This window comes from Anopheles nili, chromosome 2 (genome assembly GCF_943737925.1).
Source record: "Anopheles nili chromosome 2, idAnoNiliSN_F5_01, whole genome shotgun sequence".
Classification (NCBI taxonomy): Eukaryota; Metazoa; Arthropoda; class Insecta; order Diptera; family Culicidae; genus Anopheles; species Anopheles nili.
The window spans coordinates 77,898,780-77,913,666 of NC_071291.1; the positions used below are offsets into that span (position 1 = coordinate 77,898,780).

Here is a 14,887-nt window from a genome sequence, read left to right on the forward strand (position 1 = left end):
TCATCACCGCCAAGTTAGTAAACGTTTCTATACGTTTTCTATGCTAAACACAGGAATTTAGCGAGTGACAATAAACATCCCGAAACGTCAAAAACAGCGGCCGTGTGTTCGAAACCCTGGTGGTCCTTGGTGCGTATTGCGCATGAACGTTACCTCTCAAGTGCTTTTGGTAAAGTTCTTACAATCATGAGTATTGTTTTCGATGCTTGACACTTCAGTCAATTGGTGCGGTGCGCGTAACTCCCAGTGAAGAAACTGTCATTTTTTCGAGGTGTTTGGTCTACTAAACAACAGAAGAATCATGTTTTTCAGGACCGTTCCTTGAAAGAGCCTCTTATTATTAGTTCTATTGTAGAACAGACTAGGACGCTGATTGGCAGACAAACGTTAACCAGTTCAAGTAGCTTTTCTGCATGGCCAAATATCTGTTCTAAAGAGAATTGCCGGCCATTGCCAAAATACGAATCCGCGAGGGAGCCGAAGCGGAAAATTGACCAGTAAGTCTTCTAAAAACATCTTGCTGCAGAGTTAACAATGCATATCTGATTGATTTCTCCGATTATCTAGGTCTCTATTTGCAGAGTTATTTCTATTCAAGACCGATAAAATACGTTGTAAAAGAACTGGAAACCATGGCAACGCTTTTGAGAGCGTTTGGTCGCTTTTTCACGAAGCATCCTTTGGCAGGCAACGGCATTGTGTATGGCACGTTATACGTTGGAGCAGAATTTTCGCAGCAAACAATCACTCGAAAATTCTTAGTAATTGTCTCAATCAGGAGTTAGCTTGTTGCATCCCGTAATTGCTTGAAACATTTTATTTTCAGACCGACCCTCCGCAAAATATCGATCGGCCTACACTAGCACGTTACGCCATCATGGGTACCTTCATCTATTCGCCAATCCTTTATAACTGGTAGGTGTTGAACATCTACGACGGTGTCGTTGTATGATTTAAGAAAAACATGTGAAACCCAATTCAAATGCACTTTTTAATCGTACATTTTTTTCTAAACAATTTTTTTTCATTTTTCCAATTACACTATGCAATTTTCTTGAATTTTCTTCCACTCGCTTCAACAACACAATCAACTGCATGCTCCTCTGTTATTAATAATCAAATGATCGAAAATAATAGCATTTGCATTACACCGACATCGCATTCATCGACACATGCATCCCTTTTCGTTCCGTCATCTATCATTCCCGAACGACCACGGATCCTGGATTGCGTATAGATGGTAAGATCCCTAGACTTAATTTTTGGCACTACCTTTCTTTACATTACATAAGCAACCCTCATGAAGGAAACGTAAGCCTCATTTTTAATTGTAGTTTACTCATAAAACATTATGCAACAAGCCCTACAGCCAGTCGAATTTTTCCTCGAAACACTGCATTGCAGGTACAAGTGGCTGGATAAAACGTTTCCCGGCACGACGAAACGAATTATTGTAAAGAAGCTGCTGTTGGACCAGTTCATATTGACGCCACCGTTATTGGTTATATTTTTCACTGGTCTGTGTAACCGGAATGCTACATTGTATCAAGAGTTTCATTACCACCATTTGATCAAGTTGTCTTTTGCACTTTTGTAGGCATGTCCCTAATGGAACGACAATCATCCGCCACCGAAGAGTGCCGTCAAAAATTCGTGCCCACATTTGCAAGGTCATGCTTATTCTGGATGCCGGCCCAAACACTAAACTTCATCCTCGTGCCACCAAAGTTCCGCGTCGTTTACGTGGGATCGTGTGCCTTTGCATGGGTAAATATCCTTTGCTGGGTCAAACGTCAAAAGATGAAAAGCTCAAGTTAAGCAGACAAGAGATATACGCAAGAAAAAAAAATTTTCACTCGCTAACCAACAACGACTCTAAGTAGCATTTAGATAGGACATTATAATTAGATAGGATGCGTATACATTAATTAAAAAAAAGGGTTATGTAGGTTTTTATGAACAATTTTTTTTAATTGCGCTATCAATGAGACAAACAAATTGATTGCTATTAGAATAAAACATAAATTAAACTTCTAAGCAGCATTTGGCATAACTACAACGTTTGCTGACATAAGTAACAATGTAATGAGACAACTGGTTCAGGTCTTTTTTTAATGACCCAAATAAAAAAACAACTGTTTGGAATCGTGCTTACCGTATACCCACGGATGTACATCAGAACGTTCGTTCAACTTCAGCTAGCATATTGTAAATAGGAAAGCCATTCCAATCCAATAGATGGTTCGGTCCATTTTCTCAGCTATATTTCTCCCGTTTCAATACCTTTCCCCTTCAAATAAATCCATGAAGCCATACACGACGAGGATACCCCGACGTTGGTGGCGGCAAGAATGGTGCACTAATATTAGCCACGATTTATAAAAATATTTCACACCACTCCCCCCCACGCCAAACCTCGGTCATCCATAGCTCCCACCCATGGTATTCACTAAATTAATACAATTCAAGCACGAGCAACACGCCGCGTGGAATTGTTTACGGGCCCCGCCAGAAGAGCGCGGAAGCATACGCACATGTCCTGGGAGCACGTGCGAGACAGGGATTGAATGGCAGTGCGGTCATGAGCCCGCCATGAAAATCGTATATCGCTAGTGTATACAAAACTGAAAAATTGATTATAAACAAATGATTTTACTCGATCGTATTTCGCTCTCATCACCTTACTCAATGCGAGAGCACTGCACAACGAGACGTGAACACTAGCACTATGGTTCGTGTTTAGTGAGAGCGTTTGCGCTAGTTTAACCAATATCCAACACCCGTCTAAACTTCGGCATCCTTGCCGCAAAGCAGCTCTAACTGTTGCAACTAGATGATACTGTTTTAATCTGGCCACTGAAACAATCCTTATTTAGCTTACGCTAAATTTGCTCACGGGTGTACTTATTCAGTATCTCTCGTGAGCGTTCTCCGGCCCTATAGTGTCTTGCCTTGTTCCTGTCTATCGAGTCGTCTATTGTGTATAATAAAAAATAAGAATAACAAAAACAACCCAGCACCCGCCGGACCACGATCGTACGAACCGAAAACACACTACGCCAACAAATATGATCGCCCGGGGTACGATCGTAGGTAGTAACATGCCAGTCGCGAGATACCGAAATATGGGTGAGTTTAAAGTATGCACACCAAGCCCAGGACCCGCGAGAGACGTGAGGCTTGGCTTGCAAGGTGTACTTCCAGTTGGGCGGGACTGGACGATTTATTTAACGATCCAACGGACGATGGACGCACGTATTTAGCGCCTCATTCCCCGCTCATGTTCCTTTCCCTTACTCCCTATTCATAGTGCCTGCCATACGTACGTCGTGGTTTATGTACAAGCGTAGTTTGTCGTAAACCACACCCCGCCGCCTGGCGTAGTTTTCCCCAACCATCCGCACGCATTTTCCACAGGCTCTGCTATCTATCGTGGGCGAAAATAAATATTCCGATCAATGGTAACCTTTGGCTATGTTCCTCGTTCTGCAAGACCACACATTACGGAGACATGGGATTACTGTGCCTTCTTTTTTATTATGGTTTATTACGTTCAAAAGCTCATAATAAAAGCAGCTCTTTTCTCTCCAATGGCAGTCTAGCGTGAAAGCAAGATCAGCTGTTAAAAAATTAACTTTTACCAGCAAACCCGTTCCAAACTTATATATAGTATGTGCTTCATATGCGAGAGATAAAAATCCGATAATTATATCAGTATGAAACAAACAGGACTTTACGGCTTGTTATTTCGAGCTACGGCATTTCGTAATAGATATTTTCCAACAGAGTCTGCATACGAACGATCGTGTTGGCTGTAGACAACAAAATTTACCAATGCATGTTAATTTCTGCATTCGCAGTACATATTTGCGATAATGCTGTATAAAAAAAAAGTTTGTTGTATGACAAAAAGAGGAAGTTGGCTGACAATGTTGCATTGTAGTTTTTTTCTTAGTTAAAAACGATTTTGCACACAGGTTACAATCAGTAATATTTACACTGACCTTAGGGTCAAACAGAAGCGAAAATTAAATAATACGTAAAATACGCTGCATGCATGGCACAAAAACCACTTTTCTATTCCCGATGACACAGGTTCTTATCTATTTTTGAACAAATGCTATTAAAATACTAAGTTTAATTCGATTGAATAACATAATTTCGAAATCTGTCTGCTTCATTGCGTGTTGTATTCATAAATCTCAGAAAATATATTGATATCTTATATAAATGCGCAATACTCAACACAAACATTGCTTTTAACAAAATTAATAATGAACGAAATCTATACCACATAGTATTCATGTTCGGTTGTTACCAACTTTTCTTCTTCGTCGCCATGTTTGCCGCAACTGAATTGATAAGGATTCCCGGCCACATAGCACATGTCTAGGTTATGTGTATGTAGGAAAAAACAAAAACTCAACGCCAACTTAAAGTCGCAATAGCAACTACCTGCGACACGATGTAGTAGTAACAATAGCAATAATTTAATATACTCGTTTGCTAGGTAGTCCGTTAGAATCCAAGGCTTGTACGTTCCTGTCGAAAGCTATAAAAAGCCTCTAGCAACATTTCTCTCAACTTACTTCGTAAACGGCGTATCCCTTGATAACGACGGCATTCTGCCGAGCATACCCAAAAAGCGAAAATCCACAATTCCTCAATTTCGTTACGTGAGACGAAGTGTTTTTTCTAGTGCTTCGTGTTTTATAATCCAGCTGATTGCAACGAGCTTTATAAACCAGTCAGAGCTACCGCCACTGACCTTTGGCACTACACTTCTTGGTTCTTGGTTCAAGCAGCCTAGTCTAGTATAGTTCAGTCGTGTTCATTCGTTGATCGAGTGAAGTGTGAACATTTAAATCATTCGAGATCAGCGACGTTGGCTGAACGATGGCTGCCGAAGCGGTCAATTTCCTAGACTGGGCATCAAGTCAAGGGGTATCATTTTGGGAAGTTATGGCGCGAAATTTTACTCATCCCGGTCCATTTGGACCAAATCAAATTAACAAAAGTTCGCAAATTGCACCACAAAATAATCGTCTTGATATGCTGCTGTCATCTACGCAATTTGGATTACTCTCTGGGCTAGTGCTGTTCCTGTTTGTAAGACACAAAGTATCGAGATGGAGAGAAGACTTCCACAATCTGAAGCTAACCAATTGCTTAAATTTACGCCGTGCTACATATACATTCTTAACATTCATCGAGTTTTTAGTTCTTTCACCATTCTTGTTCGCCATCCTTTTCACATTTTATGTATACCGCGTGGCAGTAGCAATTGTATTAAAACGGCGCCATAAGAAACATTTCAAAGGATTGCTCGACGGTGCAGACGTTGTGTGGGCCATTGAAGATCAAAATTCACGTGGTATGATCAACATAATGGCATACGTAGAAGAGCCGTTAGTGAGCTGGTCTTCCGTCGACGACTCCATGAGTGCAGATATTCTACTAACTTTACGCAAACGCATATCATCGCGCCTTATGCGTAATTATCAGCCGTATCCAAAAATGTTTTGGAAGCGCAACGTTGAGCTTGGCTACTATTTTTGGTCCGACCAGTCTGACCTATCCATGGAAGATTACATACGATACATGGATAATATTCCTCTTGCTAGTGGTGAACGTCACATCGATGAACGACAGTTAAGAAGTTTGATAAGTTCCATAAACAATCGACATCTTCCAGCAAATCATACGTCTTCATGGGAAGTTCTTGTTGGAAGACAACCATTGCTCAATGCTGGACAAACAATTCTTAAATATCCGGTTAGTATACTTAATTCATTGTAATCAATATCCCCAACAATCAATGCAAAAAGTATTTAATTGTTGCCCTTCCAACAGATACTATTTCGTGTTCATCACTCGTTAGGTGACGGTGTGGCATTGATGCGTTTGCTGTTGGAAGCTATTGTCGATAAAGAAGTACCATCACGTTGGAAACACCTATCTAAACTAAAAGTTATGAATATAGACTACATATTAAATCATCAAAAAATGGAATATAATAAAAACTTCTGCATCAATGAAACGATCTTCGAAAGGGCATGGAAAGCTATTCCATCGCGCACAGCTCTCATAAATCATCGTGATCGATTTGTGCGTATTCTGGAAACTATTTATACAGCTCCAGCCTTTTTCCATGATGTATCTCAACGTCAGGTGGACAACAATTGCATACATGCACTGGAAATGGCCAATGAAAAAGTAGTCAGTTGGATACACGAAGAGCACACCAGCAACACCCACTGGGTTGAGATTATTAAGCAAACTAAAAAACTAATTCCGGGAACTAGGTTCTCTGATATCTTTCTTACTGCCTTGTCTTCTAGTTTACATGCTTACTTTGATAATAAACCAGGCAATCGACCTAAACACCTCACAGTGGTTCTCCCAGCAAGAATAGAAAAGGAGTGTAAGTATAATAAATTTATAATCATTAACTGTAAACATTCATACAGATTCACATCATCGTATTGTTGCTCTTTTATAGCACCACATTTAAAGCTTCACAATAGATTTTCTGTAGGCCTTCAAACACTTCCAATCACTTCCGGGATACGGAGCAATGATCCAAATCGGCATTTTGCGCTTACAAACCGTATTCTAGCAGTTAAGGGCTATTCCGATACCTTGCGATCATCATCTGACTATATGGTAAAATCTTATTACCATTTGGAAACTACAAAACAATTCATATCGATTCCTTTCATTACCAACAGATCAACTATTGGATTATGTCGAAAATGACTTGCCTCTTCCCAGATAAAATTTTACGGAAGATTCTTAAAAGCGCACATAGTACCCTGGCAATCTCGAACCTACCAGGACCACAGCAAATGCCCCGCATTCAGGGAAGAGAACTAAAAAATCTTAGCTTTTTTATCCCAAACTTAGGTACCACCGCCGTTGGAATTACGCTTCTTACGTACGGTGGCAAGCTCCAGCTTGGAATACTAGCGGATCGTGCAGTGATTAGCACAGAGGAAGAAGCCCACAGTATTCTACAAGGAACAATTGAAGAAATCGAACGAATGGGTCAACTATTGACCGAAGTGTAGTGGATAAGAAATTTTTTATGCGGATATCCCACCTTCAGCCAAATTAGCGGTCAGAAGCGAGAACAAAGAATGATTTTATCTTAGGTGAAACTTACGCAGCTTTTATCTGAACCACGGTTTAATGAGTCCCAATTTTACTGAGTGTTGATTTGTTGGATGGGCGTTACCATTAATCAAATTGAGAAGTTAAACGACTGAAGCAACAGGTTATTAGAATATAGGTTTTCTAAGAAAACATTTTCAATATATGGATAATATAGTGCGTAAATTCATTGAAAACTACATTTTTTCTTTCTTTGAAGTTCTCTATCATACAATATTATATCAAATGTGATGATTTATATTTGCATATTCACAACCAACACGATGTTGCATACAGTGTCGATTATTCAGTATTTCATCTTTCTTTAACTACTATTGCAACTACCCCACAATCACTACAAAATCACTACGACCGTTACGGTTTTATAGAAAGAAATTCCTCCATGTTGGTGAACCTTGCACAGGCTATCCTCAGTTCTACGGCACCAAAATTTGTATAGAAATGATTATATGGTCGTTTGGGATTGGGTCGAGACCACTTCATAAAGTTATCGAATTGACATAACGTACATATACAGTCAATACAGCCAATCAACCAGTTGCCATGATGGGATACAACTAAAGGCATCAACTTTGAAACAACTAAGAATAGCCCGTACTTGAGCAACCAAGGAAGGTTTTACTTCTGAGTGTTCTTAGTGTTGTTAGCAGAATGAACCACATTTTAGATGTACTGGTAGAAATGATTGTTTGACTTATTGGTTCCTGTCTTCAAAACGTTATAAAATCGCGCTTCTGACTATCACGCGGTTTTATTCATTCAAAATAAAATCAATCGAATGAAATGTAAGACTTGGAGACCAATATTTGCCAGATAAATCTTGTCAACAACAAGAAAAATTATTTTTAAACATTTTAAAAGCCAATATACAAAACATTTCGTACGCTAATCACTAATAAATGATCATGATGCATGACAAAAGAATGAATACAATTCATTGATAGGAACTACATAGTAAGATCTTAAAGGCTTTTAAACTGAAAATTACAAAAACATGTATTGCTAACGGAACAAATGACAAAGACTAACAATTAATCTATCAAGAACGCAGGAGATGAAATGATTCCAGCATTTTTCTCGATATCATTTTTCTCAATCACAAGCAACCTAAATTGTCACAAGTCCCATTGCAATTATTCGCTCTCGGCAAGCATCTATTGTTTATCTGTGTAGCTCAAGGGACGCTGTCAGGTATGCTTGTTCATTTAAATTCTTAAAATACGAAGTGTTAGGTAAACAAAAAAGGAAATTTACAAACTTTTGGTGATGTTGTTGAATATTCTCTTCCCCCACCAGGTCTCGAGGTCAAATGGCTTGAAATCGACTAATAACGGATTTGGAGGTTCATTGTAGTACACCGTCGATGTGCTAGATGTGGATGACATGGATGATGTACTACTGTTCGAGGAGAGTGAGCAATTCGAACCTAAAATAACACAAAAAAATGAGAAATTACGATTTTCTTGTACTATATGAAACACAAGTCTATGCATACCCGTACTGTCAGGAGACCCAGGTACATCGTACGGATTAGACGCTACTACCATGTTCCACGCTGTAAAGGAAGTAAGCATATATTATATATAGGTATAGGCCACAACAAAAAATAGAAAAAACATTCTCTAAAAAACCAAATGTAATTATTATTTCCGATGAATGCTCGCACCGCACTTTCTGTAAACCAGGAATAATACGGGTTCGCTCAAATGTCACGATTCTTCGCACTTTCATCATTGTAATTTCGCTCTTATCGGCTTATTAGTGGTGCTCTCCCGTTTTAACGTCTCTCTCATGAGATCATTAGACGGAGCGAGCAACATTTACTTAAGCAGGATAGGCGCACGATTACAAGAATAAAAATGCATAACAAATATGCATACGAACGGAATTTATGATGTTTAAATATCGGAATGGATTATTGTAAAATTGATTATAATCAAATACTTACAATCGTGTATGTATTTGATGAGCTCCTCATGCTGTGGACTAACATCCTGCTCGAATGATTGCTGCTGTTGCGCCTTCAGGTATTGCACCGCTGCAGATTTTGTAGACGCTTGAAATACGGGTCGAGGCACACTGCAACAGAAAATAAAATTTAAAGATAAGAAAACATAGCTCGGGTTTTGTTTGTTCCCATGCATCGTAGCTGGAAATGATATTAAATATTTATTTGGTGCAAGATGCTTTGCTGCAAACGGACGCATTTATTCTGAATCTTCAAAGCGTATATATCTGTGTTGCATATCTTAGCTGAAGCGTAGGAACAACTAAGCTCTCTATTTGTTAGGATTGTTCGTCTGTTTGGCTTCTTTCGACAACTATCATAGAGCTGCTTATCATTACAATAATAAAATACTATTGATTTCTTCATGAACAAATCATCTATAAAAATTTTGTGAATTTTAAATCATGTAAAACAAAGGTAGGGCAAAATAATTGTTTAATTGAAAGAAGTCTGTATGTTCGATTCAGCTGATTCATTCATTTACATTGAAAATAAGGTTCTTTCAGTCTTACTTTTAAAGTAAATGTTAACAGTTTATACGTGTGATGAGTTGCTCGAATACAATCCATCATAACTCATAACAGGGCTACACAATTAATTTTAATAGTTACACTTATAAACACTCATTTGTACGTAAAATCAAACCTATTCAGCAACTCTACAATCCATGCTTATTTTAATTCATGGTTAATCAAGTATCTTATCATTAAACTATACGTTCGACGTCATTGGTAAGATTCTCTTGCCATTCTCTAGCCAACACTTAGCAAGCTTTCGTAGTACTACCGGTAAACCAACCATGGATCTCTGACTGTGAAAAGATGTGCGGTGGTAAAAATAATCCTGTCAATCATTTTCCATGTATCTTCTTCCTGGTTACCGATGATATGTTATGTAAAACTGATGCCGTACGAACTGTAACCACGTGACCACCATAGAGTGCATATCTAGATGAATGTGCGATCAAACAGAATCTTCAGGCGATTATCATAGACGGCCAAGAGAATACAAATCTGCATTATTACTGTTTTTCACGCACAACCACGTGGAACACACCGCTGCAAGGGACGCTGGAGCAAACTGCATATTCACTGGAGATGGTCACAGAAAATACTTTGTATCCATCTCCGTTACAAAGTGCTCTAGCAAAGATGATAATTTTGAAACAAATTTCGAATTGTAACATAAAAGAATCAAAATCAACAAATCAAATGCCGCTTATTGCTCCCGGCGTACGTGATCAACCACTCTGTGTTATGCAGTGCTCTACATCATTCAGTGTTGAGGTTAAGGGGTTGTTATGTAAACTTTTCCGATTCTTTCACTTACCTGTACTCACTCGTAATTTCACACTCCTTTCGGCCCAGATCGCGAAATAATTCATACTTTTCATAGTTTTGTGGTATTCCTATGATCACAGATGAGAATACACAATAAAATTAATTAATCAGTTGGCTGGAATAATTTTCCGTTGCTTTCAGCACCGTAATCTATTGCACAACATTGCCAAAACTTTTCTTAAGCCGCAACCATATTTCATACCTCTTCGTGTTTTAGCAACCAGTTTACTAGGCCCTTTTGAAACCGTATACATATTGTTACAAAACACTATCACGGTTCAATTTTAGCTTAAGTTGAAACAAAACTTTCGTCACGATATAATCAACAACATACAGTCTGCTCGAATTAACGACCGAGAACAATCAAAAAGAACATACAAAAGAGGTGGGCTCCTTTAGCGCAATTTGACGTTTGAAATCACAAAATGCAACAAAATTGTTTTAATTTTTCCAAATGTCATTATGCTGACATAAGTAGCCGTGTACGAACGTTTAAAATATTTAAAATTATCATGAGTAAGGAATTCAAATTATTCGAAGCTTAAAATGAAAAAAAAGGTTGATAATATTTCATCCATAAGATTGCTAGGTCTACAGAAATTTTGCTTCTTTTTACGACTGTTGCCTCTTGTGCCCGTTGCGTCAGTACCCATATTTACGATAGAATAAAATTATACCCTTTTTTGCACTAATAACATTTAAAAGCTCCATTTCAAGATCAGATTCATAGGTACAGTTTTATATTATAAAATACTACCCTTCATTTTTGCCCAAAAAAAATGCTGCATTTTTTACATGTACGTACGTATCGCAGCTGTATGGGTACAAACCGTTAGTAGCAAATGTAAATTTTACTGTTTTTCAGGTATATATTGCAATGCTTTTTAACCGAAGCGAATGAAACTGCCATTATTCATTTTGTTTTATCCAGGTAAAAAGTTCAATTATTTCTAACCAGATCGAAGAAACATGAACGTTTGCTTCGTCAGTCGATGAACTGATATAATTCGGAGCAGACGCTACACTTGCAATATGGAATTGCTAGATTGGATTAGTGGAATTGTTGTAGCAATAGTAATCAAAATTTTCTGGACTCTTCAACACACTATGGAGTCCTTGAATGAACGTCAATACGTGGGCGACGTAGTTTCGATGTATTATTCAGCGTATATTGAAGAAGAACTTGGTATTGAACGGGAAAACTCCAATTTTGAAGAGCCAAATCTACAAGCTAATTTAGAACAGTGTGTCAGATATCGTCATTGTCAGCCAATCCCGACCGATCTTCGTTCTTCTTTAATAACATCGACTCCGAATATGAGAAGTGATAATAGAGAAATTGTGCCCAGTTCTGATCGTTCAGGCATATTCGAAGTGAATCGAGAAGAATATCATGTCAGTTCCTCCATCATTTGCATTCCGAATCCGTCCGAAGGAGAAAAAGACCAATATCTGGCCAATCATATCGACATCTCACCTATTTCAAATTCAACGGTCAAGCTCCAAGCGGCATCACAGCCAACATATCGCAATACCAGATCTTGTAAATGTACAAATTCAAGAAAATATTTAAGGATTTAAGTGCACGTGATTACGTTATTATCATGTATATTCGTAAATAAATGTATGGTGTATTTTGTCTCCGAGAATTAACTGTAAAACACCACCTAGTTGTAGCATTCTTATTCAGTGTCACTTATTCTTCCTCTTTTTGATTTTAACAAAAGGAACATGAGCTCTTACCATATTGGAACATAAGGTAAACCACATTGTAATCAGATATCCAATGTTGCTTTTACGATGTTTAATTTATATATATATATATATATATATATATATATATATATATATATATATATATATATATATATATATATATATATATATATATATATATATATATCTTTCGACACAAGTGAGGTAAATGTTTCAAAACGAAATGCAATAGTTAAAAAGTTATGGAATTATCGAACACTAGAATGCGGACTTACACTGATTGAACCGTTTGGTTCAGATGCTTGACATAAACTGCATTGTCAGTTTAGAACAACTTAATAGTCCTGATAAAATTCTAGTATTTGATTTCGTTTAGTATTAGATACAAATTTTAATGTAAATTAAACATTTCATTGTTTTCTGCATGTTTCAATTTTGGAAACAAATGTTTTCCATGTTATTTCATTACTGGACTATTCATTATGTTATTAGCATTAGTTTAGGAATATTAATGCAAATATTTTGAACGATAAAATTTTAAATATTATACATGAATCCAGCTTAAACCTTTCAACAACGTATCGTAAACTAAATCTTACGAAAATGTCAAATAAGTTGTCAAAAGGGTAGCGCGTCAGTTCGTTTTACGATACGCGCGTTAACTGTAGTGCAGTAAGCTGTATGTTAGCTAATTTTGTTATTTGCTCAAGTTAAATGGAAATTAGCTCATTCAATCAGCGTTCAGTATATAAAACGTTGAGTTAATTTGCTCTGCGATAAAGATATAAGGTATGTACGGTTCTTTGCTCAATATATCATGTTATCAACATAAAAGATGGATCATTCAATTTATCAATAACATCACTTTTTTCTATTACAGGTGCAGGGTACCAGTGAAAGAGAAACTGCTAAAAGCGAGTTACTGCAATGACTGACAATCTAGATGAGGAAAATGCTACAACATCCCAAGTTAATACGGAATCCAGTGTGATAAAAATATTTCCTGATGATCCATTTAGTAATCAGGAATATCTACAGAGAAAACTTTATTTCTTGCTGGAGCATCTCAAAAAGATGCACGGGAATTTACCAGAGTGAGTACTGTGCATTTGAATTATCTTTTAAAATATTTCTAATAAGGTGTATGTTTCCACATGCGTTAGACAAATTCAAATGAGAATATCTTATGACCTGTTAGTTGGTTTAGCAAATTCCTTGTTGAATGACACAATTTTTGAAATTGTTAAGGGCCTGATGGAAATCCAACACGTTACTGAAGCGCATCTGATGCAAGTGCGGGAAAAAGTGGAAAACGATCATCAACGTAAGAAGTGTATGGAACGGGATGTGCCGTTTATCAACAAACTTTTGCAAATTTTTCATATATTGATACTTTCAGTGGAAGTAAAACAATGGGAATCGAAAATTCAAGATCCTGAGGAGCTGGAACACATCATTGCGCTCATGAAAATAAAACATGGGAAAAATATGAAGGAGACTGATATGACACTGGTGCTGCATCTTGACCAAAAGGTAAAAGATCAACAATCTACATTGGAAAAAGCAGGTGTTCCTGGATTCTACGTGACTGAAAATCCAAAGGACATTAAAATCCAGATGTATCTATTAGATTTTATTCTTCGTCTAGGTAGACTCAAATTTGAGTCAAATAAATAGTATTTTGAAGATTCCGTCGTAAAACATCAGCTGTAATGCTATTTTTAAACTAAGCAAAAATGTGTCTGGAACTAGGCTCAGTGTGCATCACATATTTTATTTTATTTTATTATTTTAAGCTTTATACATTTATAAGCAATTGTCACATGTAGATTTTTAGGCAATATTTATTGATTGGCAAAATCCCATCATATTGTTATTGTTATTTATTTAAGGACGGCCTGGTCGTATTTAGATTGCCATTATATTACTTCCCCTTAATTTAATTGCATTATGATAGGATATACAAAATCTTTTATAATTGTTAACCAATTCATTCATTCTTTTGTGATATATTTTTCTGTATTTTTTTCGTTTTGACGTGATACCTTTTTATAACAACGTACAATATAAATTATATGCTGGAGGTCTGTTCATATTGTTTTCAATAAATTAATATAAAAACTGTAGTTTTGGATGTAATAACTTTACCATGAAATATATAAATATATATATATATATATATATATATATATATATATATATATATATCTCCTTATATTGTAAATCCTTACTACTTACTTTTACTTTACTTACTGTTCAAATCGTCGCTGCCATAGTCATGATCTATCTTTTTCTAATGCAATTAAGTAATCTTCTAACAAATTATACCAATATGTAGAATTTGTTTTGACTTTTTCGAAAAACTGATTCTCACTTCAGTCCGGCAACTGGAACTGGTTTAAATCGTAGCCGGAAATAAAATTTGAATGAAATTTGCCATAGCACTCTTGCAGCGCATTATCATCGCTGTGAGTGGGGAGTTTCCTCAAGGGCTGCTAGGAAATCTTGAGTCACCGCCAAAACTACCCTTAGACGATAGGGAGGAGAAACACGAAGATGAGAGGAGACAAGGCAAGCGGATGTTAGTAATTGCACATGCGCGGATCTCGCGATTGGCCCAGCTGTGACGATCTTGGAACGCTAGTCGGTG

The 14,887-nt window shown here is 37.1% G+C and overlaps 4 protein-coding genes across 5 annotated transcripts; 3 read left to right on the forward strand and 1 right to left on the reverse strand.

Annotated features, from left to right (window-relative positions):
* The first annotated feature begins 422 nt into the window (after window positions 1–422).
* LOC128731457 (mpv17-like protein) lies at window positions 423–2,139 on the forward strand. Its single transcript, XM_053824581.1, has 5 exons — window positions 423–497; window positions 568–761; window positions 827–915; window positions 1,405–1,517; window positions 1,598–2,139. Exons 2-5 carry the CDS (start codon window positions 633–635, stop codon window positions 1,816–1,818), a joined length of 552 nt encoding a protein of 183 aa, XP_053680556.1. The 5' UTR covers window positions 423–497; window positions 568–632; the 3' UTR covers window positions 1,819–2,139.
* Window positions 2,140–4,896: 2,757 nt separating this feature from the next.
* Window positions 4,897–7,342, forward strand: LOC128732105 (uncharacterized). The gene is made up of 4 exons (XM_053825267.1): window positions 4,897–5,775; window positions 5,854–6,424; window positions 6,503–6,666; window positions 6,732–7,342. Exons 1-4 carry the CDS (start codon window positions 4,897–4,899, stop codon window positions 7,068–7,070), a joined length of 1,953 nt encoding a protein of 650 aa, XP_053681242.1. The 3' UTR covers window positions 7,071–7,342.
* A 57-nt stretch (window positions 7,343–7,399) lies between these two features.
* LOC128730897 (MAPK regulated corepressor interacting protein 2) lies at window positions 7,400–10,863 on the reverse strand. 2 transcript variants are annotated; one of them, XM_053823985.1, is made up of 5 exons: window positions 10,724–10,856; window positions 10,511–10,589; window positions 9,122–9,252; window positions 8,669–8,728; window positions 7,400–8,599 (listed from the first exon to the last, which is right to left on the reverse strand). In XM_053823985.1, the coding sequence occupies exons 1-5, from the start codon at window positions 10,773–10,775 to the stop codon at window positions 8,424–8,426; spliced, it is 498 nt and encodes a 165-aa protein (XP_053679960.1). In that variant the 5' UTR covers window positions 10,776–10,856; the 3' UTR covers window positions 7,400–8,423. The 2 variants fall into 2 exon arrangements, with proteins under 2 accessions (XP_053679960.1, XP_053679959.1); XM_053823984.1 differs by having other exon boundaries at window positions 7,400–8,728; window positions 10,724–10,863.
* A 2,301-nt stretch (window positions 10,864–13,164) lies between these two features.
* On the forward strand, window positions 13,165–14,241 carry LOC128730236 (gonadal protein gdl). The gene is made up of 3 exons (XM_053823271.1): window positions 13,165–13,331; window positions 13,401–13,561; window positions 13,637–14,241. The coding sequence occupies exons 1-3, from the start codon at window positions 13,165–13,167 to the stop codon at window positions 13,912–13,914; spliced, it is 606 nt and encodes a 201-aa protein (XP_053679246.1). The 3' UTR covers window positions 13,915–14,241.
* Window positions 14,242–14,887: the final 646 nt, after the last annotated feature.

What these genes read in the sequence shown, in the direction of transcription:
- LOC128730897 (XM_053823984.1), bottom strand. Translation starts at nt 10,775, where the DNA reads ATGTATACGGTTTCAAAAGGGCCTAGTAAACTGGTTGCTAAAACACGA. An exon ending in GGTTGCTAAAACACGAAGAG is followed by an intron (nt 10,590 to 10,723) that starts GTATGAAATATG and finishes CTGTGATCATAG; the next exon opens with GAATACCACAAAACTATGAA. An exon ending in GAAATTACGAGTGAGTACAG is followed by an intron (nt 9,253 to 10,510) that starts GTAAGTGAAAGA and finishes TTTCTGTTGCAG; the next exon opens with TGTGCCTCGACCCGTATTTC.
- LOC128730236 (XM_053823271.1), top strand. Translation starts at nt 13,165, where the DNA reads ATGACTGACAATCTAGATGAGGAAAATGCTACAACATCCCAAGTTAAT. An exon ending in ATGCACGGGAATTTACCAGA is followed by an intron (nt 13,332 to 13,400) that starts GTGAGTACTGTG and finishes CACATGCGTTAG; the next exon opens with ACAAATTCAAATGAGAATAT. An exon ending in AGTGGAAAACGATCATCAAC is followed by an intron (nt 13,562 to 13,636) that starts GTAAGAAGTGTA and finishes TGATACTTTCAG; the next exon opens with TGGAAGTAAAACAATGGGAA.
- LOC128732105 (XM_053825267.1), top strand. Translation starts at nt 4,897, where the DNA reads ATGGCTGCCGAAGCGGTCAATTTCCTAGACTGGGCATCAAGTCAAGGG. An exon ending in AAACAATTCTTAAATATCCG is followed by an intron (nt 5,776 to 5,853) that starts GTTAGTATACTT and finishes CCCTTCCAACAG; the next exon opens with ATACTATTTCGTGTTCATCA. An exon ending in GATCATCATCTGACTATATG is followed by an intron (nt 6,667 to 6,731) that starts GTAAAATCTTAT and finishes CATTACCAACAG; the next exon opens with ATCAACTATTGGATTATGTC.
- LOC128731457 (XM_053824581.1), top strand. Translation starts at nt 633, where the DNA reads ATGGCAACGCTTTTGAGAGCGTTTGGTCGCTTTTTCACGAAGCATCCT. An exon ending in CAATCACTCGAAAATTCTTA is followed by an intron (nt 762 to 826) that starts GTAATTGTCTCA and finishes TTTTATTTTCAG; the next exon opens with ACCGACCCTCCGCAAAATAT. An exon ending in ATTGGTTATATTTTTCACTG is followed by an intron (nt 1,518 to 1,597) that starts GTCTGTGTAACC and finishes GCACTTTTGTAG; the next exon opens with GCATGTCCCTAATGGAACGA.